This window comes from Alosa pseudoharengus, unplaced genomic scaffold, assembly GCF_046254945.1.
Source record: "Alosa pseudoharengus isolate Yale_2024_CS ecotype anadromous, Long Island Sound unplaced genomic scaffold, YU_APseudo_1.1 YU_APseudo_1.1_scf_4, whole genome shotgun sequence".
Classification (NCBI taxonomy): domain Eukaryota; kingdom Metazoa; phylum Chordata; class Actinopteri; order Clupeiformes; family Clupeidae; genus Alosa; species Alosa pseudoharengus.
Genome location: NW_027468774.1, coordinates 43,325,118 through 43,351,499, shown reverse-complemented (window position 1 = coordinate 43,351,499; position 26,382 = coordinate 43,325,118). Strand labels below are relative to the sequence as shown.

Sequence of the window (26,382 nt, the reverse complement as noted above, 5' to 3'; positions counted from 1 at the left end):
ACATAACCTACACTGCATAACCTACACTTCTGGCAAAGTAATAGATCTCCTTACACCCAATCTCTTAGAGTTCAATAGTAAGGCCAGCATTGCAACCACCATAGCACAGGATGTCACCCACCCACGCAGCTGCCATCAGGAAACAGATACTCGTCCTTAACATGCAACCGGGCCTGATTTAGCAAAAGCCTGGTACCCACAGCCATAGCTTCACTTAATAAGACACCCCATCGCCAGCCCAGCAGCTGTGGCCATTACAAATGCCCTGTTAAAGGTCTGACAACAATCCAGCGTCTATTTTTGGATGATAAGGAGTGTACATTTCCGCTTGGGATCAAAACGACGTCAAATGCCGTTTTGAGTAAAACCGGAATATGCATTTACTGAATAGCATATAACATAGCCTTTAGGGTGTGATGTTTCATCTCTGGGGCGTTATAGATAATGTGAGGTGTAAAGCTATCTGTTATCCGTAATATGGTGTTATTTGTACTGTGGTACAAATGTGTACTTAATGGGCCCAAATTTGTTTGACAAGCAAAGTGCAAAGTCTGTCAGCAAGCAAAATTCTTGTGCACAAAATACAGCTATCATGTGACATATTGGAGCATTGAGTTGACAAATCAATGTTTGCGCTTCAATGCCTTGCCCCTTGGTGTTAAATTAGCAATTCGATTTTGTCTAGTTATTAAATTAGCTTTAGTTCGACTTAAGACTTTGCACTTTTCCCATGAATCAAATTAGAGCCCAGTGTGCGAAGTTGTATGTAGAGAGACTGTGAAACTGAATTTTCCCTCGGGACAATCATTAAAGTAGCCTAACTAATATGAGATACATAGCTTCAGCAACTTCAAGACAGCGGGTCCTTGTAGCCAAAGGAAAAAGCCAATTGTCATTGACATTGATTTTGTGCTGTGTTGAAGATCTGCGCTCAGCAAAGCTCTGAGGATATGTGGACCAAAGGGAATTTCTAAAAATGTTCTGTAAAGGCTGTCAATGGGGGTGAGGACGGACGGGCACGTGGCATCAGCCGATAGTGGACTCATTACAGCAGCCACTAGGCTGTCTAATAATATCACCTTCTGCCCAAGCTGTGGGAGAAAAAACCCTCTGCTTTCATGTTTCTCCCCTGATCAGTAGGGCTGCCTGACAGACACGAGACATCTAAAAATAGATGGCTATAGCACCCACCAACATAACAAACCACCAACATAATAAACCACTAACGTAATAAACCACCAACGTAATAAAACATAGCGTTTTCAACGTAATAATCCTGCCAACGTAATCATTTCCTACCAACGTTTTCAACGTAATAATCCTGCCAACGTAATAATCTCCATAGAGTGCTGCTGTTCACTGGGTGCTTGACTAGTCATTCTATGTTGTTTTTTATGTGTTTTAACTATGACTTCTTAAACACTTTTAAACTATTGCCATTTGTATGTGTTTTAATTATTATTTCTTAAACACTTTTAAACTATTGCCATTTGTATGTGTTTTAATTATTATTTCTTAAACACTTTTAAACTATTGCCCTTTTATGTTTTTATGTACTATTACCTTGTGTGTTTTATATTTTCTTTTTTTATTCTTTAATTTTTGACACTTGCCCTTCTATGCTTTTATTAGCTATTCTGGTTTGCTTGTGTTTATGTAAAGCACATTGAATGACCTCTGTGTATGAAATGCGCTATATAAATAAAGTTGACTTGACTTGACTTGATTTAAGTAACCTTTACTGAAAAGTATGAGTATGAGTCACCCCCCGCCCCAACCCCCATAAAATCTGCCATGCATGTAGAACAGCAGTTCCCAAACTTTCTCCCCCGCATACCACCACCTACATTCTGACTCGGCTCGCGTACCCCCAATCATCGGACACATAAAAACGTAACATTCTATTGACGCATTCCAGGCATCATGTTTAATTAGCCGACAGTTTGGGAATCCCTGATGTAGAAGACCCCTATGAGCCTGTGCAGTGGTAGCAATGCTAATGTTGAGTGATGTTGGTGAGTTGTTTCTCAGGATTATGGGCAATTTAAATGCTACATTCTTATTCATAATGTTTATTGCTTTCCTCATTACTGTTTATTGTTAGTATGTGTACAAGGTAGAACAACTGATGGGCAAAATTACTTTATAAGCGACTTTCAGAGTATCGTGAGGATTACCATTAAGGAGAAGACCATTATTAAAATATAAAGGATATTTTAGAGAGTAGCTATAACTACCTTCTGGGTTCAATTCAAAATTGATTACTTTCTCAATTAGCATTTGGAGGTGTCACAAAGTTGGACACTCAATGCCTACTTACATTATGTGTCTGTGTACTTTCTCCTGGGATGGAGTTGATTTAGTTCACCTTATTAGTAGATCAGGTTTCTAGGGCAAGTATACTTGCGTATACAAGGAATTTGGTCTCTGCAGTTATCCCATCCGTGAATTAGTGAACACACAGAGCACACAGTGAACACACAGTGAGGTGAAGCACACACTAACCCGGAGCAGTGAGCTGCCTTGCTACAGCGGCGCTCAGGGAGCAGTGAGGGGTTAGGTGTCTTGCTCAAGGGCACTTCAGCCGTTCATACTGGTCGGGGATCGAACTGTCAACCCTTCGGTTACAAGCCCAATGCCCTAACCAGTAGGCCATGACAGGTGAAGATTCTTAGACTTCACAGGTTTACTACGCATTTAAAAGCTGTCGCAACTGGACTAATAGTTGCAAAAAGTAAGTTTATATTCACAATGTCAACAGTGCACTACTAAATCTGTTCCTGCCTCCAGCACAATCAATAATTTCAGCCCTTACAGTTTACCCTTCTAACTTACATTAATGTCAAAACTTCGATAATTAATCGAGTTTTGGGTGTTGTAAGGGATAACGGCTGCTGAGGCATCCCAATACACAGAATTAATGGACGAGGCGAAGGCAAAGGACTCCACAACGCCCAGTGATAATAATAATAACGCCCAACAATTATTAATAATTATTACGTTGGTGGGAAATTGGTTTATTATGTTGGCAGTAGGCAAAAGTTATTACGTTGGTGGGAAATTATTACGTTGGCAGGATTATTATGTTTAAAACGTGCAGATTTTTATTAAGTTGGTGGTTGTTACAGACGGCACATCTGTATTGACACAGGCAGGCGGGATTGTGAGTATGTCTGTGTGTGTGTGTGTGTGTGTGTGTATGGCTATGTTTGTGTGTGTGAGTGTGTCCGTATATGTATGCCTATGTTTGTGTGTGTGTGTGTGTATATGTGTGTGTGTGTGTGTGTGTGTGTGTGTGTGTGGTGTGTGTGTGTGTGTGTGTGTGTGTGTAGGGGGGGGGGGGTCGGGGGGGGGCTCTGTTCTGTCTGTCCTACGAGACTTCACACTAGACCAATTAGGAACCTGTGGCTGCACTCACGCGCTGCTATGGCGGCGATGGAGGGGAGAGTCGATGTGCTAGTGATGGCTGACTGCATGTGGGAGGCATGGAGGAGTTTTGAGTGGATTTCTTTGACTACAAGAACAAAATGAAATGGTAATCAGGGACTAGCACAGCTGGGCGCAGGCAGGCGGTGTATGAACTGAGTTTGACAAGAAGACAGAGTGAGAGAGAGACACACACACACACACACGCACGCACGCACGCACGCACGCACGCACGCACACAATGTTTTTGTCTAACTACCTGTTAATTAGAAATGCTTTGTCATGCCAATAAATATCACCACATACAGAGAGACAGACACAGACAGAAATTATGTGTATGACAGACAGACAGAGAGAGGGAGAGATAGAGAGGGAGGGAGAGAGGGATGGACAGAGAGAGAATGAGAGTGTTAGCTACCCTCCTTCTTCTCCTCATCATCAGTGCTACTTGACTGGGTGTTTTTTTTTTTGGAGGAGCTGTTGTGTAAAAGTGAGGGTCTTTGTTTTCCAAAAGCCAAAAGAGTGTTGGCATTCATCAGATCACAGTAGCACTGGCGCACTTAATCTGTCCATCACGACTGCGTGGGAGGAGAGGGAGAGCACAGAGGAACTGTGAAAGAGAGGGAAATAGAGGGAGGGACGGGCTACTGGTTGTGTGGGCACAGTGGTGGGTACATACACACACTCACACAAACACACACACACACACACACACACACACACACACACACACATAACGAAGCAACTCCTGTGGACATACAGTATATGCTTCGTATTGGAACATGCCTGTGGCTGACCTGCAAACTTCACATGGAACTTGTTCTCTGGCTTGAGGATCTGCACGTACAGAGGGCAGTTTGGGGCAAAGTCCTTCACCGCCCAGGCCCTGAGAATGGTCTGATGGTCCTGAGCCAGAGAGGGGGGTGGGGGTGCGGAGAACAGTAATGATAAAGAAAGAGGAAGAGTATCACACACACACACACACACTCACACACACACATAACACACACACACACACACACACACCCACACACACACACACAGAGTATTATCTTCCCACTATTACAGACATAATTAGGTCAAATTCATAGTATCTCAGTAATTGCCTCTACACATCCTGCCTCCACTGCATGCAGCAGAGAGGGCTTAAATTACAGTTGCCTGCCAGACGCTGTCGTAAAAACCAATGGACTGAACATGGAACAATTTGAGCCTCTCAAAGAAGGAAAAAGCAACAGGCATAATGAAAGAAAACAACACACAAGACAGCAGAAAATAGGTTAAACAGTCAGCACAGGAAAAAAAAATACATTTTGCAAAAAAAAAAGAAAAAGAAACGGACGATATGCTAAAGGAATCGTGTAACAATAACAACTGAGGCTCACAGCTGGGAAACAAATGAAGTCTGTTGGTAAAAGTGTGTGATAAGACCTACGGCAGCGAAGCGATCCACTTCAAATCGGTTGCTGAGAATGAAACAGGCCTCCGCGTCGTCCATCCTGTGACCAGCCAGAAGAGGGAGTGGGGGTGGGGGGCACCAATCAGGAAGTGGGGGCAGCCAGGGACAATGTGAGAAATGAGCAGGGGCCAGAAAATTGTCAGAGAAAAAGAGGGGAGAAGAAGAGAGAGAGAGAGAGTGAGTGTGTGTGAGTGTGAAAAAGAGTGAGAGAGAGAAAGAGAGCGAGAGAGAGAGAGAAAAAGAGAGAATTATTATCTGGCAGTGAACAAAAGGGAATTGGCACAATAAAGTGACAAATGTGTCCATCAAACCCACACTAGGACGCGGCTGGCGCCGCTGAATGCTACGTGACGACAGCAGCGCTGCACGCCGCCTGCTCTCCGCTCCTCTCTGAAAAGTGCGTGACTCATAAACGCTAGCTGGAGAGCGATACTCTCGACCGGCACCGTGATGTACGGCTCCCCAGGGTTCCAGAGCCAAGGGCCCCGAGCACTTAACTGGCAGGGGCAGGGGGTAGGCGGGCGGGCTGGGATCAGGGGGTGGGGGGGGGTTGGCTTGGCTTGGGTTCAGGCTCAATCACTCACTTGGCCCTCATCAAGTCCTGGTCTTTGAGCGCGGAGCCTTGGAGGTAGATGACCCGCTGGGCCCACAGGGGAATGTGTAGCACCCGCCGCACCTGCACGTCCATCTCAGCCGGACACAGGATCACCACGTAGTAGTCCTGTCCACAGCCAGACATTCATGTACATTAAACACACAAACACGCACACACATACACACACAGAGTGCGGAGTGCCCAGATCTCAGTTAAGATTTGAACATGAATATACATGTCAAAACATCACAATATACAGTACATGTCTCCTAATTTAGTTAAAAAAGAAAAAATACCAGAGAGTAATAATTATAATATTGACAATCTTATGCTCCCCTCCCCCCTGTAGGATCTGTATCTATTCTTCCAGACCAGTACGATAAGACGACAGAGCTGCACAGGCACGAGCACAAACACATAACACTCATACAGACATGTCATGTGCTGGCTGTGCACACTTGAGCACTTTTGTATTCGGTATTCACCACAGCCTCAAGCCCAAGCCACATGGGTTGAAAAAGAAATACACACATTCATAAAACACACACACTCTTTTACAAGCTCATAAAAGCAGTGATAGTGACACACCGCGCTTACACAATCATTTTGTGATTTCAGACACACTATTACACACACTTGTTAAGATAAACACTAACACTCATAATCATGACTGATTCATATCATAGCTTCTGTGATCTCACTACCGTTCCAGCAGAGAGGGTTAAAGCGGAGTAATCAAGGATCTTTGGTTCCAACTTTTTAGGGGAAACATTGAAACACACACACTTCCTGCTTCCTGTGAAACACAAACACACACATGTGCATATACCATACCCAAATGTCTCATGAATACTACATGCATGCATACACACATCAATATTTATTTTAACATTTTATGCAGACAGCCATGGACATGCACAAAAGCACAGGAACACATGTCTAAAGGCATACACACTCAAACACACACGCACACGCACAGACACACACACACACGCACACACACACACTTTGTCCCACTTGGCATGGGCCTGGTCAGGCCTGGCGAGGCGAGGCCTGGGAAACAGACCTGCAGTCTGGGGTGGGCGAAGAACTCGTTGAGGAAGTCCATGAGGAGGTCTATCTTCAGGCAGCTGACACAGAGCACCACATGCTTCTCCGTCTGCGCACGGTAGCGGCTGTAGTTCCCCCCCGACTTCTGCCGCTCCATCCACAGGAAGGCCAACTGCTCAAACTGCACACACACACACACACACACATACACACACACACACAAACGGCTCAGACTTAAAGACGGACCTCCAAATGGAATTTAATGGAGCGGCACTAAGTCCAACCGCACACAGCAATGTCTGCCATCTTCGCAAAAAGTGACACCCTGGCCAGGATCACTGAGCAGAATTCATTAAATGGCTGAGTTAAAGAAAGGTGTAATTTTGTGATCGCCGCTGACATCCTCTATTGAGCATGGTGATGAGGTTGCTGCGGCGACGGCAAATTGTTATATGACTTCAGTGAGCTTAATTACATTCTCAGTCGGGAAGCAGAGGACATCCACAAAGTGAATGTGAGTGCGAGTTCACCGAGCTCCGAACCTACTGTGTGCTTCAGGGGAATAATGGTGGACGATGACAAGATGGAAACGGGGGACATCGAGGCTCACAATTTTCACAGTGCTCGATGTGCTGAGCTGTGGCGTGTTTGACTGACAGGCCAGAATGGCAAGCTGCGTTGGGAATTGAGTGTGTGTGGAGTGTGGTCCCGTTGGAGTTTTCCTGTGATTATCTGATACGGTGGGACACAGTGGAGGTGTCAGTCACTGCCTACAGAGTCTCCTCTGGGGACAGCCACCAGTTGATTGTATGAGAGGAGGAGAGAAGAGGGGGAGAAGGGGAATGGTGAGAGGGGAGAAGGAAGGAGGGAGAGGAAGGAGGATTGGTGAAAGGAGAGAATGGATGGAAAAAGAGGGGAGAAGACAACTGAAAAGATGAGAGGAAGTGAGAGATGGGAGGAAAAGGAGGGAGGAAAAAGGGAGAGAAGACAGAGGGATGAAGAGGTGAGGATGGTGGAAGAGAGGCGAGAAGGAAGGAGGAGAGGAAAAGAGAGAGGAGAAGAGTGGAGTGGGGTTTGCCTGGACCCTGGTGTGCGCGGTTCCCCCGGGGCGTAGCGGAACACACAGGGTTCCCCCACTGCTCTGAAATGTAGTGTGAGTGTGTGTGTGTTTTGGGGGAGGACTAAATGTCAGAGAGTATTTATGGATGAAAGCGAGAGATAGAGAGGGAGACAAGGAGAGAGAGAAAAAAGAGACAGAAAGGGTGGGGAGGACCACATCACCAGTTTGCCTGGCATTTACTATTCAATGTGATACACACAAACACACACTGAGACACACACACACAAACAGACACACACACACTCACAGTCTACCCGCCCAGTGTATTCGACAGGGGCGTCACATAAGAGCAGTTCACTACCATCACAAGTTGCCGTCAAGCCCTACAGGGAGGTGTGTGTGTGTGTGTGTGTGTGTGTGTGTGTCTGTGTGTGTGTGTGTGTGTGTGTGTGAGTGTGTGTGTCAGTGAGCATATGAGGGGGTATCTCTGTGTACAGTGTGTGTGCATGTGACAGATTTGCTCCATGTCCACCATCTGTTGGGAGTTCCCAGTGGATGTAAAGAAACTCCTCAGCCTGCTGTTTTTTTTCCCTGTCAGAACCATCACAGCTTCCACAGGAAAGCACATCATGTCAACACTCATGTAGAAGCATCCACTCGATGATCCATCCAACGCAAGCGTACCTTATGCAAACACAATACTCCTGAGATTGTGAGACGGCCCATCTCACCATAGCCACTGTGCTCAACACCAAGAGCATACGGTAGTTCCATTGCTTTTCTAAGTGCTTGTCGAGAGACAAAGAAGAACACCACAGCTGGGTACTTTCAAAGCTCTATACACCGTCTCCTTTTTAAGTGTCTGAACCGTCATAAAGAGACATTCAGGGTTTGCACAATCTGCCTTTGTGGGAGCGAGCTGCTGGTTACTACACAGAACAAATTCACCTTATCTGCAGCAACGTCTAAAACCAGGAAATTAGAAACATAGAATTGTACTGCGTAGTTCACCTGAAGAATGTGCTATTTTATCAGAGGCCGGACTGGCTTTTCTACTAGAGGGGAGAGCATGTGGCTGTGGTTGTCTGATTAAGCCTAAATAACAATAAATAAACCAAGAGAAAAAATGATGGCATATCAATAGAGCATTTGTGAATGCAGCACAACAAATGCATTCTGGGAAACAACCCATATGAGGAGGAGGGGGTGCAAAAAGACTGGGGAACTGGCAGCCAAGTCAAATAGGAGTTACAACAACTCCTGCTTAGCTCTGCCTATGTTTCCAAAAAAGAACCTTCCTTCTATTTAAGGCACATTAAGATGCCTCAACATTCCTGTTTTTAGTAACTGAGAGGTAAACCTTTGTTGTTTCTCACACTAAATAAAACAAATCTTGAGACTTCAGACTCAGGAGTAGAAAGTGTTTCAGTGTGCTGCTATCATCAGTGCTCAACTGACAGCTTACGACCAGTAAAACAAAAAAAAGGAAGCGGGGACTCATCTCACCTGTGTTAGACCGGAGGACACTGATTTTGCAGTCTTAACTTAGTGCAAGCAAAAACCACTAACGTTTTGACACCACTGTGTCTTTGTCAGAGTCGAATAGACAAAGAGATGTGCACTTCTTGTAAATAAAGCCTAACTAAGTAAAGACTGCAAGTTTAATCAGTGTGCTCAGGTCTGTTTTCTTTGTTTTAATAGTCTACCGTTCTACAACTGTGAAGCACCTGACTGTGCAATTTCAACTGGATGATGCGTGGAGTATCCCACTTTAACTAGCGGACAACCAATGTTGCAAAATCCAACCCAGAATGACTCATATTTCAATATCTGCTCTAGTGCCATATGCCCAGTCCAGTCAAGTCCAGTTCAGTGCGTGTCCAGACCATAGTGCCTTCTCTAACGCAGGTGAGATGAGTCTCCTGCAATAATTGATTACAAAATGCGGGGAAATTTATTACATATTGCGTTCAGGCAGCTTTTTACAAAATGTGGCAAATTTTTACAAAATGTGGGAATTATTCCATAATGAAGTGAACATTTTGTAAAATGATAAAATAATACAGTGCTGTTACATAATGCGGTGTAAGAGGACCGCCATGGCCTGCGTGGTCAGGTATGACCCACCTGTATGGGCAGGACGATGAGGGGCCAGTCAGATCAGTTTATTATAAAATGCTGCATATTATTACAAAATGCGGGAATTGTTACAAAATGAAGTGAATATTTTGCCAAGTTATTATATATTGCGTTGCTGTTACATAATGCGGTGTAACAGGCGTGGTCAGGTGTGTGACCCACCTGTATGGGCAGGACGATGAGGGCCACACAGATCATGATGACCACCAGCAGCTGGGAGGGCCAGATCTGTGGTGTAACGTCACCAAAGCCAACGGTGGAGAAGGTGACCACGCAGAAGTAGAGCGAGTCGAAGAGCGTCAGGTTGTTCCCCGCACGCTCCAGGTGCTGGATACCACAGATACTGAGAGACAGAGAAAGAGAGAGAGAGCGAGAGAGAGAGGGAGGAGAGGGAACAAAAAAGGAGAAAGAGAGGAGGCAGAGAAAGAAAGAAGGAGTAGAGAGAGAGAGTGGGGAGGGAGACAGAGAGAGTGAAAAGAGAGGAGGAAAACATAATTACAGAGAATGAGAGAAAAGTGTAAGCCTCAGTTTGAAACCTCTCACGTATGCCCCATTTATGCAGGTTTTAAAGAAGTGTGTACATGGCATTTTGAATATGTATATACTATGTGTGTGTGTGTGTGTGTGTGTGTGTGTATGCTTAAACGTGCGTATGTGTGTGTATGCATATGCATGCGTGTGTGTGTGTGTGTGTGTGTATGTGCATGCGTGTGTGTGTGTGTGTGTGTGTGTGTGTGTATGCATGCGTGTGTGTGTGTGTGTGTGTATGCTTAAACGTGCGTGTGTGTGTGTATGCATATGCGTACGTGTGTGTATGTGCGTGTGTGTGTATGCATGCGTGTGTGTGTGTATGCATATGCGTGCGTGTGTGTGTGTGTGCATGCGTGTGCATGTGCCTCTCTGTTTGCTCAGAGTTGAAGGGTCTACTGAGTCAACATTCTGTCAATGGTGGAAAGGTCACCCTTTCTGCTCCCAGCTGCTTTCCATGGTGCTTTGTTTCATGGGGTTTACCACACAAAGCTCTGCAGCTCACTAGCCTCTGTGTCACCACAGTAACACACGTCATAGCAGTGCACTGCCAAGCAAGGTTACTGTCTTGGTAACTTCCTGGTAACCCCAGGTAACTTCAGTAGGAATCGCTGATCTCCTAACGCAAACAACACGTCACTTTGGAAACAATAGCTGCTCAGTGCAGTGTTTTCACACATCAGCGGACACTCCCAAAGATACCCGGGTTAGCCAGTACCCTCACATCCCCTTTCTTTCATATGTACTTACCTAGTCTTACCTAGCCTTCTCACGAAACCTTACCTAACACACTCAGCATGATACCACACCAATGTCCCTTACATTACCACAGATTTTAGATAACACAGATTGTGATGTACTTATCAAATAAATATATATTACTACATGTACATCCCTTGGCCCAACCATAAGCCCAGGCAGATGATGTAGCAATGAGGGTTAGGATTTAAAAGGACATTATACCTTTGAGTATGTTGTAAGGTAGTGCACGCTAGACAAATCATTTTAAGTGTGGACACACTCCACACTTTCCTATCTAACTGAGTTTGGTCCTCCAATATTAAAATCCTCCAATCTAAATATTTCACATGGTCTGTGCACTTCACATCCCTGTCTGCCTCCAGGACGCACCAGGTAAACATGAGGCACACCAGCGTGGAGATGAGGATGAGGACCTGGTTGAACATGGCCGAGTGTGTGCGCTGGATGGCTCGGTGCAGGTCGTTCTGAAAAATAGGCACACACAGGGCTCATCAGGGGTCAGCAATGTCACACAGGCCAGAGCACTCTGTTTAGCAAAGGGATAGCTGTTCATACATAGTATAGCCTGTTTGTGTACTGTTTGCATGTGTGTTTATATGTTTGTATGATTCTGTAAACTGGTAACACTGAATGAATATAGTTTGATTTAAAGAACTAAATAATTTGTAGACAAATAACAAATCTATTGGAGCTACACTGTAGATAACAACAAAAACAACAATAACAACAACAACCTGCATTTAAGATAGCTTTGTAGAATAATTAAGCTAACTGTGCCTGATCTCAATAACTAACTAACTAACTAACTCAATTAAAACTCCAAATATATCCAATGACTGTATATATATTTTATACAGTATATGCAAATATTGTTTAACAGTCCAAATGAATGAACCAGCCAGGAAACAACATACATAAAGGACAGCATCTCTGCCAAGATATTACTTGTTTTATTATCACAGGGCATTAAAGCAACACCAAAGAGTTTTTTGTACCTTAATATAATGTTTCCAAAATCGTTTCAGTGGTTCAACTACTCGTAACAGGGTGAACGGCACTTCTGCATTCGCTTCGCGGACCTCTATCGGCTATAACCGCACTATGTAAGTTTGCCAGATCGGGTAGCGGATCTGTAGTTCGATAGAATGAGACATAAGAAACTACAAATTTGACTTGCATCTAATGTCGCAATACATCATACTTTCATTAAATCATGCAACATACCGTGTCTGTGGACATCGTTATTTGCAAAGCCGGTGGTAGACAAACAAATAGAGTGCGTGCGACAGAGGAAAAGTGCTTTAGTGTTGCTTTAAAGGAGGGGGTTAGCAGCAATTATCAAATTAGCAAAATCTGCTACCATCGGTTACAGGGGCTTCAAGGGGACCATTAACCTGAGAATCAATCTCAAACAGATTGGCTGCACATGTTGACAAACAGCACACATTGCCACACATGGCTGTTATAGATAAAGCCAGCTAGTGTGTGGCCTGGCAAACAGGCAAACAGAGGCAGGAAACAGCTGTGTGCGAAACAGATGGCAGCGCTCACAATCATGTTCTCCAGGGCGTGCTTGGCCAGCCAGCAGTTCAGAAACACCGGGATAAACAGGTTTCTGAGGGAGGGCAAAATCACCTGGCAATAGACATGAGGGGAAAACAACACACACACACACAAAAACATCATCGCAAATGATCACTGTCTCAAACACACTGTGGTACATCACATTGTGGTGTCGACCAGTGCACAGGCTGCATTCATGGTCAATTTTTCCAAAAGTGAATTGATTGTGTGAATGTGAATCATCGGCTGTCTGATTTACTCACAGTGATTACAAAGGGGACGGCGCTTATCATTTCCAGAATGAAAGGGATGCGTAACACTTGTTCCCAAAGGTTGCCCTGGAAACCACACACACACACACATACAAAAGGTTAAAGGTCAGGCTAGCTCAATTTCCATACCTTCAGGAAGAAATGACGGACTTCAAGGCTCCCTTCTTTCATGCCGACCTTGGGTGGCCCAATTGTGATCGAATGACACAGCATCTGCTTAGCGACTCTTTTGTGTGGCGAATGCCTGTTTATAGGTGACCTGCTTCCATGCGTGTGTGGGAGAGAGGAGAAATTTCTGCGTAAATCAATGAGGTTTAAGCTCGGCTCCTGTCTCTGGAATAACCTTACCACTTTCCCCCAACCCCACACACACACACACACACACACACACACAAACACACACACACACTCTCTGTGGTTAATTGACAGCAGTGTTCTTAATCAATAAGAGGTGGGGGTAAGTGGGTGGGGGGAAAACCGTAAAGCGGCTGTCTGAATCGCGGTGGCGAGGAGCGGGACCAGGCATGGCACGGGCGAGTGGAGCAGAGCGGAGTTTGAGAGGGAGCACGCCTGGGGGCCATAGCTGTCAACCCTCGCATTTTTTCCAGGTTTCTTACGTATTTTAACTTTTTTCCCGCTGTCTTCCCGTTTTAATATTTTCCCGTAAATATCCCGTATTTTAACAATCTCATAACATTAAGCTCTACCATCTGACTTGTCAGTCTCTGTACTGTTGTACTGTTGCTACCCCTTTGCCCTTCCCTCGAAACAGATGTTTTCAAAGCATTGTTTTGATTGCTTGAAGGCGACAGTGAGACTATTTAAGATGACGGCGTGGTGGTTGTGAGAGCATGATTCAGTGGCACCCGCATAGTGTACAGCTGCATGCACTGTGTGTATCGGCCTACCAGGCTACTCAGCTACAAGTAGAGAAAGAATTCCCCCTGTTTGTATATTCACTCCAAGTTGGCCTACCATAACTTCCCAACTCTGCACTGTAGCCCATAAACTGCATGCCAGGCTATTTATATTTTTCTCTAAAATAACCAAATGTATTTGTTCAACTTTATGAAGAAGAATTATGCACTAGGCTACTTGGAACGCACACATTTTGTTTGCGCAGGAGAGAGAATGACAGGGGCATCTGTCAGAACTGTAGCCTTGTTAGGGCTGTATAAAGTTGACCAAATTAATATAGGCTGTTGTTAGGCGTAAATAAAGTAGGCTACTTTGTTGTATTGTTTAGCTGACCAATGCATGAGCTTGCAATTGCAAAACGGACTAATGCTGCAACCCTTCCAATGTTGGGGTACGAATGTTGACATTTTCCCGCATTCTGCGTGAGAATCTCCCTTATTTTCAAAGCTCAATGTTGACAGCTATGCCAGGGGCATGTGGGGGCGGGGGGGGCAGTGGTGCAGCTGGAGAAGTCTCGGTGGCGTAGGTGCGCGCGTGCTCACCTTGTAGCTGAGATACACCAGCAACATAGTCTCTGAGAAACTGATGAAGGCCACCAGCACCTGAGGAAGAGGATGAGGAAGAGGAGAGCAGTCAGACAAAACAGGAGACATGACAGAGGAGTGGATATATAGAGGGAGAGAAAATGTGAACATAGAAGGTGGACTGAGAGAAAGAAAGAGAGAGAGAGAGAAGCTACAGAGATATGGAGAGAAAGAGAGAAAGGCAAGGTAAGCGGATGAAAAATAAAAATCACAGCCTCACAAAGCCCTCCACTCCCAGACAGTTGCACAGAACAATATACACTAATAGAGAGACAGTGAAATAAGCAGTGGTGGATATATATATATATATATATATATATATATATATATATATACATATATATATATATATATAGAGAGAGAGAGAGAGAGAGAGAGAGGAACAGTAAAGCACAGTGAAAGAGGGATATGGTCTTGGGCGAAAAGAGAGGAATCAAAGCTTGAGAGAGGAGAGCGATCGGCTGAATCTGACCTGTAGAGCCCAGAGGGGCAGTGGTCTGTTCACCCAGATGATGAGAGACCTGCGAGCACAGACACAAAGGGGCAGAAAGCCTCGGCATGAGAGAGCCACACAGCTTATCGCCGCTTGAATATGCATGAGGGTCGAAAGCTCTCAAGAGCAAACACTTACAAGCAAACAACTGACCAACACCAGTAATGTGTCACAAAAACACGGCAACTGAAATAAATTGCTCTGTAAAAGAAGCATGCTATACACTCAGTGTGATGGTCTAGTGTTGTGTATCTGTAAAGAATCATTCCCTCACAGCACATTTCAAATGGGCTTTCTAGTGTGCCGGTGCAGGTGAACCATGCAGGCACAATGAAAACAGTGATCATCAAGGGATAATGTTCAAAGCTGACCCCCACCCCAGGTGCTCTCTGCACACTAGCCAGGTTTTTGATCTCGTCTCTCTGGACTGTTGCAGGCACACAGGCCTACAGTATATGCTTTTACTAGCATCTATCTCTCCTCTCCTCCCTCTTTGTCTTCTATAATCTCATTGAGTTGTTTAAAGTTTGTTCCCAGCTGCCAATAAATCAATGGCTCCATAGGCATAGAGGGAATCCCATGCTAACTGATGACATCCCTTGACCTGGCTGTCGGGGTAAATAAAGCCCACTTTGTTAAAAGAGCCCAGCGTCTCAGTTAACGATGAGTGGCTTCCTGTCTCAGATGGCTATGTAGAGCAGCACAGGAGGCAGGAGCGTATGCTAGCTAAATGAAGTGTCTGAGCGACGCTGATCCTTGCTGGTAAAGGATTCCAAGAGTTATTGATTTGGCTGTCTGCTGCAGCTTGTTAGAAGAGAACCCCATTAGGTTGTTCCTGTGTTGCTATATTTCTGTGTTCCTGTGTTGCTATATTTCTGTGTTTTTGTGTTCCTGTGTTTGTGTTTCTGTGTTCCTGTGTTGCTAAATGTATGTGTTTCTGTGTTCTTGTGTTCCTGTGTTCCTGTGCCGATGAGCTGACCACACCAGGATTATGGGGTTGACTCAAGGGAACACACATAAGCCACTAGTGGAAATGTATCATAATGCACCATGGGCTGCTCTAAAAGGACCACAGAGGAAGCGTCCTCTCTGATGCAGATAATAAAGAGTCAGCGGGACTCACCAGTCAAAATGGCTCCGGTTGTGTGATGAGGCATTCTGTTTGAGAAAGCCAGTTCTATGGAGACAAGAGACACAGACAGACATATGTATACACACACACACACACACAGACACACACACACACACACACACACACACACACACACACACACACAGAGAGAGAGAGAGAGAGAGAGTCAGAAGGGTGGCAAACCAGCGGTTTGGTTTGTACAATTTATGTTTTATGTAACAAGGCACTTATTCAAAAGCAAGAAACAAACCAGGTCGCTAATTGTAAATGGTCGGATCCAATTTCTGGTCTATGTGAAAAACCTTGAACCTTGATCCTTGAAGGAACTATTTTTGACCTGAGAATACATTTGACCTAAGAATAGGTCTGTTTTGCTTTGCTTTTGATTTGGCAGGCTTGGCAGCAGTCACCATTTTACCCAGCTGACGCAGTGTAATCTGTGCTCAGAGAGTAGTCAGCATCCTGCTTTTCCTTGGGTGGCCCAAAGTCCTATTCCTGTTCCAGACCTCAAGTGTCATAATCTTGTCATAATGGGCTCATATCTCTGTATCTCATCATCATCTCTCTGTATCTCATCATCATCTCTCTTGACAAAGCTTGCAGCGTATATTTTCACCTGTCTATGTCTCGCTCTGCGTTCAAGCCCCCCTCCGTCTTCCCTCCCCTGACCTCCACTCTGCCCTCCACCCACCCCCTCCCCTGCCCCTCCCCTGCCCTCCACCCACCCCTTCACCCTGCCTCCCCTGCCCTCCACCCTGCCCCTTCACCCTGCCTCCCCTGCCCTCCACCCACCCCTCCACCCACCCCTTCACCCTGCCTCCCCTGCCCTCCACCCTGCCCCTCCACCCACCCCTCCACCCACCCCTTCACCCTGCCTCCCCTGCCCTCCACCCTGCCCCTCCACCCTGCCCTCCACCCTGCCCCTCACCGTTCCTCCGTCTCCTCCCGCGGGTCGTCCAGTAGGACTCGCAGGATGTACAGCAGGCAGCTCAGCACCTTGAGGAAGAAGTTGAAGAGCCGGACCCTTAAACCTGCAGCACAGTTAAGGAGAGAGAGGGAGAGGGAGAGGGAGAGGGTGAGAGAGAGAGAGAGAGAGAGAGAGAGCAGAGAGAAAAGGTAGAACTTCAGGGGAAACCTTATACACGTTATACACGTCAGACAATGGGAACAATACATTCACACCAGACTGATCTGAGACTGAACTAGCACAGGATGCACAGGAATGGATGATCACGAGGCGGCTCCACATATCACATCTGTAGCAGATCAAATCAAAACAAGGAGGGAAACTCTGTCTGTCATCTGGACAACATCCCCCACAAGGCACCAGACGAAATGACCAGCAAGAGGGAATGAACAACAACAGCAAAAAACAGCTACGCAACATCAAGAGGTGACAAGAACAAGAGCAACCCACGCCTGACTCAAAACAAGAAACACAGTCACACTCAAACACAGACACACACACAGACAGCCACAACACTCACAAATACCACACACAGACACAGACACAGACACAAACATAAACTCACTGGATCTTTGGTTTTTGATGAAGAACAGCTTGAGACGCTCCTTGAAAGTGTTCTCGTTCACATAGAACTCTACTTGGACTCTGAGAGAGGGATGGCGCAAATGAGTCATGAGTCGAGATGAAAATAAAAAAAGTTTGAGAAGGAAAGAAAAATAAAAACAATCAAATAGGAGGCAAACCAAAACAAATCAGACGCCAGACCACAGATAGAAGAGGAGCAGAAAACGAAGGGAAAAAAGAAAAATAAAGATGAAAGCAAACATCAACGTGACGTGTGGGGTTGAATGGATAAAATAGAGTGTGGGGAGAGAGATTGTGATTACCATTATTATTATGATTACATGAACAGCAATAAATAGGAAATAGCCTGTGTCTGTGCATGTGTGTGTGTGTGAGTTTGCATGTCCATATGTGTGTGTGTGTGTGCATGTGTGTGTGTGTGAGTGTGTGTGCATTTCCGTGTGTGTGTGTGTGTGTGTGTGTGTGTGTGTGTGTGTGTGTGTGTGTGCTTGTGCATGTGTGAATGTCTGTGTGTGTGTGTGTGTGTGCATGTGTGTATGTATTAAAAACTAATGTGCTTTGGAGGAAATGGTGTTCCTGCATCTCCTCCCTGTCTGTCTTGGCACTGGCAGGCACACTTGGGCTGGTTATCAGAGCTGATTAAATATAGAGCAACAAATGACTTCCTTCTGATGTTCTGGCCAGCGTGAGAGCCCGTAATTACTCTTCTTTCCTCGTCCTACGGCTCCCACCGTCAGAGACGCAGACCTCCAGCCTTACCGCACTACGCCACTCAGGCTTTATTCTCTCACTTATGTCATCTGCTCTCTTCATACCTCTCTCTCTCTCACTCACTCTTTCTTTCTGCCATATAGACTCATACATGCAAATGTAGAGTTTCTTACATCTAAGACACACACACACACACACACAGATACACACACTCTCCTTCTCTCTCACCTACTTACACCACAGAGAACAAATGGAAAAGGGAAAGAGAGAGAGAGAAAGAAAGAGAGGAGAGAGGGAGGAAAAAGCATCGAGGAAATGTGACTGCCATTAACGTTTGTCCTTCTGAACACAGGAGTCATCTGAGGCGTATCTGCCGGAACACTGGAGCGCTGCTGCTCGTGATGCCTGCGCTGTCTTCCTGCACTTGGAGGTGACCGGGAGCGGCGCGCCGCGGTGCGGTGGAGCAGGCTGCGCTGTCTTTTATGTCCCCGAGAGCGGAGAGCAGAGCGGACACCAGATCTGACTGAAACCCACTGAGCCGGGCTGACTCATGCTCTCCCCACCACCTCAAATGAGAGGAAATAGCAACCCCTCATCATTCCCACCACACGCTGGCAAAGACATCGTCACACACACCAACACACACACACAAACACCCACACGCACACACATCACTCATAAACACATCATACAGATAGGCAAACACACACACCACGCAACACACACACACCATTCACCAAATCACACCGCACCACATCACACACACACCTCTGTATCTCTGTTCCTGTTTCATAGTACAAAGGGGAGAGGAGTGAAATTCAATTTCACACACTGGGAAAAGGGGGGTTCTAACGCTGTTGAGTAGGCCCCAGATAACAGGTGATACTTTGCCACACAGCTGCACATTAACACACACACACACACACACACACACAAAACCAGACACACTATCTGGCTACCGCCGCAACCCCCCACCATTCACCATCCTCCACCAAACCCGCCCCGAAACGATGCGTTGCGTTGCCATGGCGACAGAGCGCCGCCGCTCTCTCTCTCTCTCCCTACCCCTCACCCACGGACACACGGCTGGACACATGGGGCTAATATAATCAAAGTTGCGTGTTATTCATTTAGAGGCCTCGTCCCTGTGATGTGTCTGAGGCTCCTCCAGCATCGCCCCATGCCAGGCACAGGCATCCCAGCTAACTGGAGGGATTGATTGCTGGCTTTGATTGGACATTTAGTAACTGTCTGAACTAGCATGCATGATGAAAGGAGTGAAAGGCCAAAGCTCTCACTGTGAGTTTGTGCATATAAATGGGTGTGTCTGTAAGCATTTCTGTGTGTGTGTGTGTGTGTGTGTGTGTGTAAAGGGTGGGGTGTGTCTGTGTATTATATATAATAAGCTACTGTATGTCTTTTTACACCATGTCAGGACATGGTGTAACACAAATCTACAACTGATCTTTCCTACATCTTCAGCAGAACTTCATTTAGCCTTTGCTTCCACTGCATTAATGATTAAAATGCAAATGTAATTATAATTTATTTAGCCTAACTCATTTTCACAAATGGCTGTCTTTAGTAAGGAGATGAGAGTAGTTTGATCATCACACACTGAGATTCTGAAGCCAGCTATAATGTCTTCAGATCTGATATTGAATATTTAATAAGTTAATATTGAGTTAGTAGGGGCTTGATTATGGCCATTGTACTCTAATGTGATTGTGCTTGATATGCCTCTCTTGGGGAAACCAATTTCTTTTGTTTCTGAGGCGCATCCCTTGTTCATTTTAGAAACCAATTCAAAAGTCTGGTAATCAAATACGGCTTTACCCCAGTGATAGACACCACTCTCTTCAGTCAATGCCAATTTGTGCTATTTTTGGTTCCCTCTCCTCTTATTCCATCACTGCAATGGGCAACACACCATGCTGTGTACTTGTAGCTCAATTAGCAAAGTGCTAACAGGGCTGAGAGAATTGATTAAACTCCCACCAAGCGCACGTATTGATAGGATCACTGTACTGTAAGGAAGCTTTGCGTAAAGACAAACAGAGAAAAAACAATAACCCACCCCATCGCTCCCTTCCATCTGTATCACTCGCACCATTCCCACCTCCTCTCTGTCTGTCTCTCTCTATCTTTTCACCCACTATGAAAAAACACAGAGGGAGAATCCCCTACAGCATTCATGGGGGCCACGGCAGAGGAGAACCAAAGTGGAAATATTGCCCAATAACAAAGAGCTAAGCTGTAGGGATTTCCTGGGCAGCGGATTTCTATAGCTAAGGAAGGCCAGGAAGGAAACAAACACATTAAAAACTCATAAGGGCTCAGGCTGCAAATCCGAACCATGAAAAATCTCCAGCTCACAGGAATATGTCTCTCTTGGGTAGTAACACTGCACACCCACAACTGCTAACACATTCTTAGAGACAAATAAAAGTATGTAATTGGAGGCAACCATTGACTGTGTCAGTTGTGGACAAAGGGAGAGTGAAAATCTGTGAATGATCTCGGGTAACTAAGGGCTGATTAGATTTAGAACAGCAAGTTTCAGACAAGGTTGTAAGACAATGTGGTAAAAACATGGAACCAAAAAAAAGCATTTTCATCTTTTTTACATTTTTTATGAAAAATGGTGTGTCCAAAATGATTCATACCCTTTTTAAATAATCAATGGAAACATCTTTATTTGCATTCACAGCTCTCTGAATGGTTCTTATACCTACCAAACCTCTCCAGGGGCCTCATGTACAAAGACTTGCGTGGATTTCATACTAAAACATTGCGTACGCGCAAACCTGAAAAGTAGCGTACGCACAAAAAAACCCTGATGTATGAAACTGTGCGTAAGCAGCATTCCACGCAGCTTTTCTTTGTACATCCCAATTAACGTGAAATTAAGCGTACATGCACAAGCATTACACTCCACCCTCTCTCCTCCCTCAATCACACTCATTTTAATATGCTAACTAGAAGGACATTCGAGAGCGCAGACCTCTGCGAAGACAAAATGGCCTATCCCGCAATATTAATAACAATGAAAACTCATCTGTGGATCCATTCATACAGAAACCTGTTGCAATTTGCAAAGTTTAATAATTGAAATCATCAAATGAATAAAAAGTTTATTTCCAGCGAATGCGAGGTAGAAGTGCTTATCTGACGAAATGGCAAGAATCTTATGTCTTTATATCATCTGTAATTAATTAATAACAAAACAAAAACAGTAGTGGCAGAGCGTGGCAGTGGCTAGGCTGAGACCGTGGCAGAATTATTGGTCAGTCTGCAAGTAGGTGACAGGGTTCGCATAACTGGGTTGAATGCATTTGGACCATGACAACATAACTGCATTTATTAAAAAATCATTAAATAAATCGTGTCCAAGTACCACGCATCGTGCACCCGAATGGAATAAACTCAGTTGATCCAGGCCACCTCGCCACAACATTACGATTTCTGGATCATATCCCTATATTTGCACACAAGTGTGACAATAATGCGAATGCTTACTCAAGGAAAGTCAAAGTAGCCATGCATTCAATCAGGGAAATATTTTATATTCGCACTTATTAGTCAGCCTATCTATTCACATGCATGATCCTGTCCCATATGTATTTCTTTTAAAACTAGATGTACCGCATAGCGGTACAAAATATGACCGCCGCTCAGTCCTGTACATCCGTTCCGCGAAAATAAATCACACTTCAATTTGTCTCCATATTTTACTCCATCCCCCACTCTTGAAACTTTTGTGTATGCTTGTTTGGCATGCCTGAGTGTGTGTGTGCGGCTGCACAGAAAGTAGCCTACTGGTGCTGAAAAGGTGAATAGATTGTAGAATAGCCAAAGAAGATGTAGCATTGTTATAAAACCTTTAAAATCTCTAAACAATCACAAGTAGGGCAGTTCATCACAGTTCATCCATTGCAACTGGATTGATGAAAGGTCACTTACACCTGTAGGCTACATTGTATTTGGGAAAAGCAAAAGGTATCAGCATAATGTTATTTATTTATTTATTTACAAAAACATCTCTGTCAGTTCCATGCCGTTTTCAACAGCTATCAAAAACAAAGGTCATTTTTGGATGGATGGATTTTTTTGTGAATGTTTCTTCTTCTAAGATTTTAGTCATCTTTAGTTCATGTAATACTTTATTGTCAATGCACAAATTAAGTAACAGTAGTCTGAAACGTTATTGTTAATGCACAAATTAAGTAACAGTAGTCTGAAACGAAATGCTGTTTTACATCTAGTGGTGCAAATAACTGACATGTCCAAATGGGCCTTGATGAAATGCGTCGCTAGACTGTTCAATACACATTTTAACGGGCCAAAGTTGAAGAGCTGTTGTCCGTTATTGTTCGTGCAAATATAGGCTGATTCATGTTCCCTTGCATTGTGTAACTGAGGTCCATGGCTAGTCTGGCTTTCACCAGACCAAGCTCAATCTTTTAAGAAATCAAAAAATAAATAGCGGGCAGATCAGGCTGGGTTCACCAAGCCTAGTCCATATGCACCCGATATTGTTCACGCTCTGGCTATTCTAAATGCAAAAATGCATCAGGGAGTTATGACAAAACTGTAACTAACAAACTAGATCCTAATAGAAAGCTGTTAGCTTCCCTAAGCTACAGGTAGGCTTATAGGTAGGCCTATTTACAACATAAATTGTCAATAGGCTATGCTGGCGACACAAATAAAATCTCCTTTGGAAACCAATGGCTTACGCCTTACAGTATCAAGCGGACTTAAATTGCCATATCGTGGCGAAAAGTTGTAATAAAATTCACGCAGCTCCATGAGTCAAGGAAAGCGCGAATGAAGTAGCCACTTCTAAATGGGACCCACTAGCCTACACAGTAGCTTAAGGTGTGTTGCTAAAGCAGCCATAATGAAATGAAGGTGTCATTGTTTGGATACTTCACACACACGCGCTTTTTAATTTCACAGACTACAACTACCAAGCTGGAATCACAGCACATCGATTCCCCTCTCACACCCTGCACGCACTTAAAACAAAATAAACAGGCGTCTCAGTCTCACACATGTATAGGCAAAACTGTATCAGACCGGTGTAACGTTGGTAAATCTTCCATTGCACAGAATGATTTTTGTAGCACGTGCAACAAATGACAGTCGAAAGATACAATTACAGTGCTGCTATCAATTTGCTTGGTATAACCGCATTTATAGTTTTCTACAAATGCAATCAATCAAATTGGCCTCCATCGCTCAACCAACGCTGATGGTAACATTACCTAGGTCCTTATTGATATTATAAGATTAACGTACCTGCAGTAAAAACCAAGCATGTCCGATAAACATCCTCAGATTTATTTCGGCTTCAAGAAGAAATGGGAATTACATTTCATGTGAACATCATCCTATCCTTATTAGACGTTCTCTGCGGTAAACTATAGTCCTTGTAGGAAGCGTCCATTGTTATTCCAACCCACGTTTAACTTCCAACAAAATTACGTCTCACTGCAACGATGCGCCATCTAGTGGACAAACGACTACTTATCGCCAATACTGGAAATGCAGCCATGATGATGATGATGAATATTTATGACCGCCGCTAGCGAAGCGGTCATATAGGGATTGTCAAAGTTTTTTTTTTTTTTTTTTTTTTTCGTCATCTACTGGGACACACAGGCCGTTCTAATACCGATAGTATGTGGGTGCCTGTGTGTGTGTGCATGTGTATATGTGTGCACCGCCATCTACAGGCCAATGAGTGTACAGTCACTAAATGTACACATAATCAAATTTTTTAAAGACCCCCCCATGGATGAAATTCTACGAAACTTGGCATACCCCCAGAGAATGCCAGGTCAATCATACACATAAAATGTGGTGCAGTTCTGAACATCTTAACTGAAGATAGAGGCGATTAAAGCTGAATAATATTGCATTTTCATTTTTTACCGGGGGGGTGCAAATCACAAATGAGTGATTATGGGCCAGATTGATGTGGGCCCTTGAGACCAACATACCATAAAAGATTCTTCATCCTCGGTGCCACGGTTCAGGTAGTTATTTAGGAAAAACTGCTTTTTTTGCGGTTCGGGGGGCCCAGCACGGGGGGGGAGTGGACCCCGGGAACGAAACAATTTTTTTCCGTAAAAGTCTAGTGGGGCTACATACCCACCAAATTTCATGTGCCCCGGTGGTTCGGTGTCCCGGGTATCGTTGACCAAAAATTCAGGAAGTAGAAAAATTTGACAATCCCTATATGACCGCTTCGCTAGCTTCGCTAGAATTTGCGCATGTTGCATGTCCAAATTTAGAAACATAGGCCTATTTTCGAAGTGTTATCATTTTTAATAACCCACGTTTCACAATATACTGTGCAAATAAAGGCCTAGACTCGCGATCAACTAATGTTGTTGTGCTGCATTGCCTCTAAGTGTCGCCAACTGACGATACACATTGGAAATGTGCGTACGCCAGACATGAAGTTTGCGTGGAGGACCGCACATTCTCGCGTTCAAGTCAGTCTTCGTACATCCGGACGTGAGCGTGAAAAATGGCGTACGCAGCATTTTTGTGCGTACGCAAGCTTTGTACATGAGGCCCCAGGTCTCCACAATGATTCTAGACCACAACTTTTTAGCAGCAATCCGGGTTTTGACGCAGAAACGATTGCCATCACTCTGGCCTTGTAGGTCTGGCTGGGCCATTCTAAAATGCTGATATTGTTCTCTGTTAACCCTTTCATGCCTTGTTTGGCTGTATGTTTTGGACCATTGAGTGGTTTAATGGTCCAATGCCACCTATTGGGGCAGGTCTCTCAGCAAACTGCCTGATCTGTTCCCTCTAACCTTTGTTTTAGTGTTACCATTTCCTTTGTCACCAGGTGCCACTGGTTGAAAAACATTCCAACATAATAATCTTCTCACTCCAACACTTGAAATGGACATGGCATCATTGGGGTTTGATGCTTCTTTTTTCTATGCCAGTCTCAGACCATGTCCCATTCCCTGGGTAAAAAAAAAAACCCAGCGAAAGCTAAATTCTTTGTCCAGGTGTGCCCTTATAAGGTAAAGCTGAGTTGTGCATGTTTGGAGAAGAGTGATCCATGATGATGACCAAGTGGTCCATTTTGGGATGGGGTGGAAATTTCAACCACCAAAGCACCATACCCACAGAAGAGAATAGCTCTAGAAGTGTATTCGTTTTGAGTATTTTTCAGACAGTGGGACCTGGTGACCTTCTCAAAGTAAATGGTAACACTAAAACAAGGGGCTACATTAAGATTTTTGGAGAAAAAGCCCAATCATAGAGGGAAGACCATCCTACATTTTGGTATAGTTTACAGTGATGAGTTCTAAACCCATCTCCAGTTATAAAACATAGTGAACTGTGGTAAACTGCATAAAGTGATTTCAGAGTGGAAGGGGCTACATGCATATACACAATGTCACCATAGTCTAGGACTGACATTATAGTTGCTTGAATAATGGTCATTCTGTTTTCTAAAAAGAAGCAAGACCTAATCCTGTAAAGTGCACCTAATATAACTTGTACCTTTTTTGTGAGATCAAGCACATGTGTTCTAAATGCTTTCATTGCACTTAAAGGCCTTAGATTGGCACTACAGAATGAGAAAGAGAAAGAGAGACCAGGCAAATCATGAATAGGCTCGGTCTGGATGAAAAGATGATGTCCATTCATGAAGCACATTTTTAAACCACAATGCACATATTACGCATATCCATGAACACTTTATTGATTTCTCGATAGACCACTTAAGCTTTTGGTCTTGTCCTCAAACTCAGACAGGCCAACATCATTGACTCATTTATCCAGAACACTCAGATGGACTTTAACACCACCGCAGTATTATTCACACATTCAGCAAGAAAATTGAAGTCTGAAGTGAAGAACCAAATGGAAACGTACACACACACAGACACACAGACGACACACAAACACATACACACACGCATAAACACACACACACACACGCATAAACACACACACACACGCACACACACACACACACACACACACACACACACACACACACAATTGTCTTCTACAATGCGCCAAACACACACCCACGCAGACACAGGCATCAGAAGAAAGGAGTTATTTCAATGTTGAAGACGGGCAGAAAGAAA

General features: G+C 44.4%; 1 protein-coding gene across 2 annotated transcripts in view; it reads right to left on the bottom strand.

Annotated features, from left to right (window-relative positions):
• kcnt2b (potassium sodium-activated channel subfamily T member 2b) overlaps positions 1 to 26,382 on the bottom strand; it is a 65,954-nt gene that overhangs the window by 28,335 nt on the left and 11,237 nt on the right. For both annotated transcript variants that reach the window (XM_076266452.1, XM_076266453.1), the window contains exons 2-13: positions 17,514 to 17,593; positions 16,910 to 17,012; positions 14,829 to 14,877; positions 14,315 to 14,374; positions 12,846 to 12,920; positions 12,571 to 12,654; positions 11,389 to 11,483; positions 9,892 to 10,072; positions 6,547 to 6,711; positions 5,470 to 5,606; positions 4,862 to 4,925; positions 4,224 to 4,332 (exon numbers count right to left, since the gene is read on the bottom strand). In XM_076266452.1, coding sequence (XP_076122567.1) covers positions 4,224 to 4,332; positions 4,862 to 4,925; positions 5,470 to 5,606; positions 6,547 to 6,711; positions 9,892 to 10,072; positions 11,389 to 11,483; positions 12,571 to 12,654; positions 12,846 to 12,920; positions 14,315 to 14,374; positions 14,829 to 14,877; positions 16,910 to 17,012; positions 17,514 to 17,593 — 1,202 coding nt within the window. The remainder of the gene's footprint in view (positions 1 to 4,223; positions 4,333 to 4,861; positions 4,926 to 5,469; positions 5,607 to 6,546; positions 6,712 to 9,891; positions 10,073 to 11,388; positions 11,484 to 12,570; positions 12,655 to 12,845; positions 12,921 to 14,314; positions 14,375 to 14,828; positions 14,878 to 16,909; positions 17,013 to 17,513; positions 17,594 to 26,382) is intronic.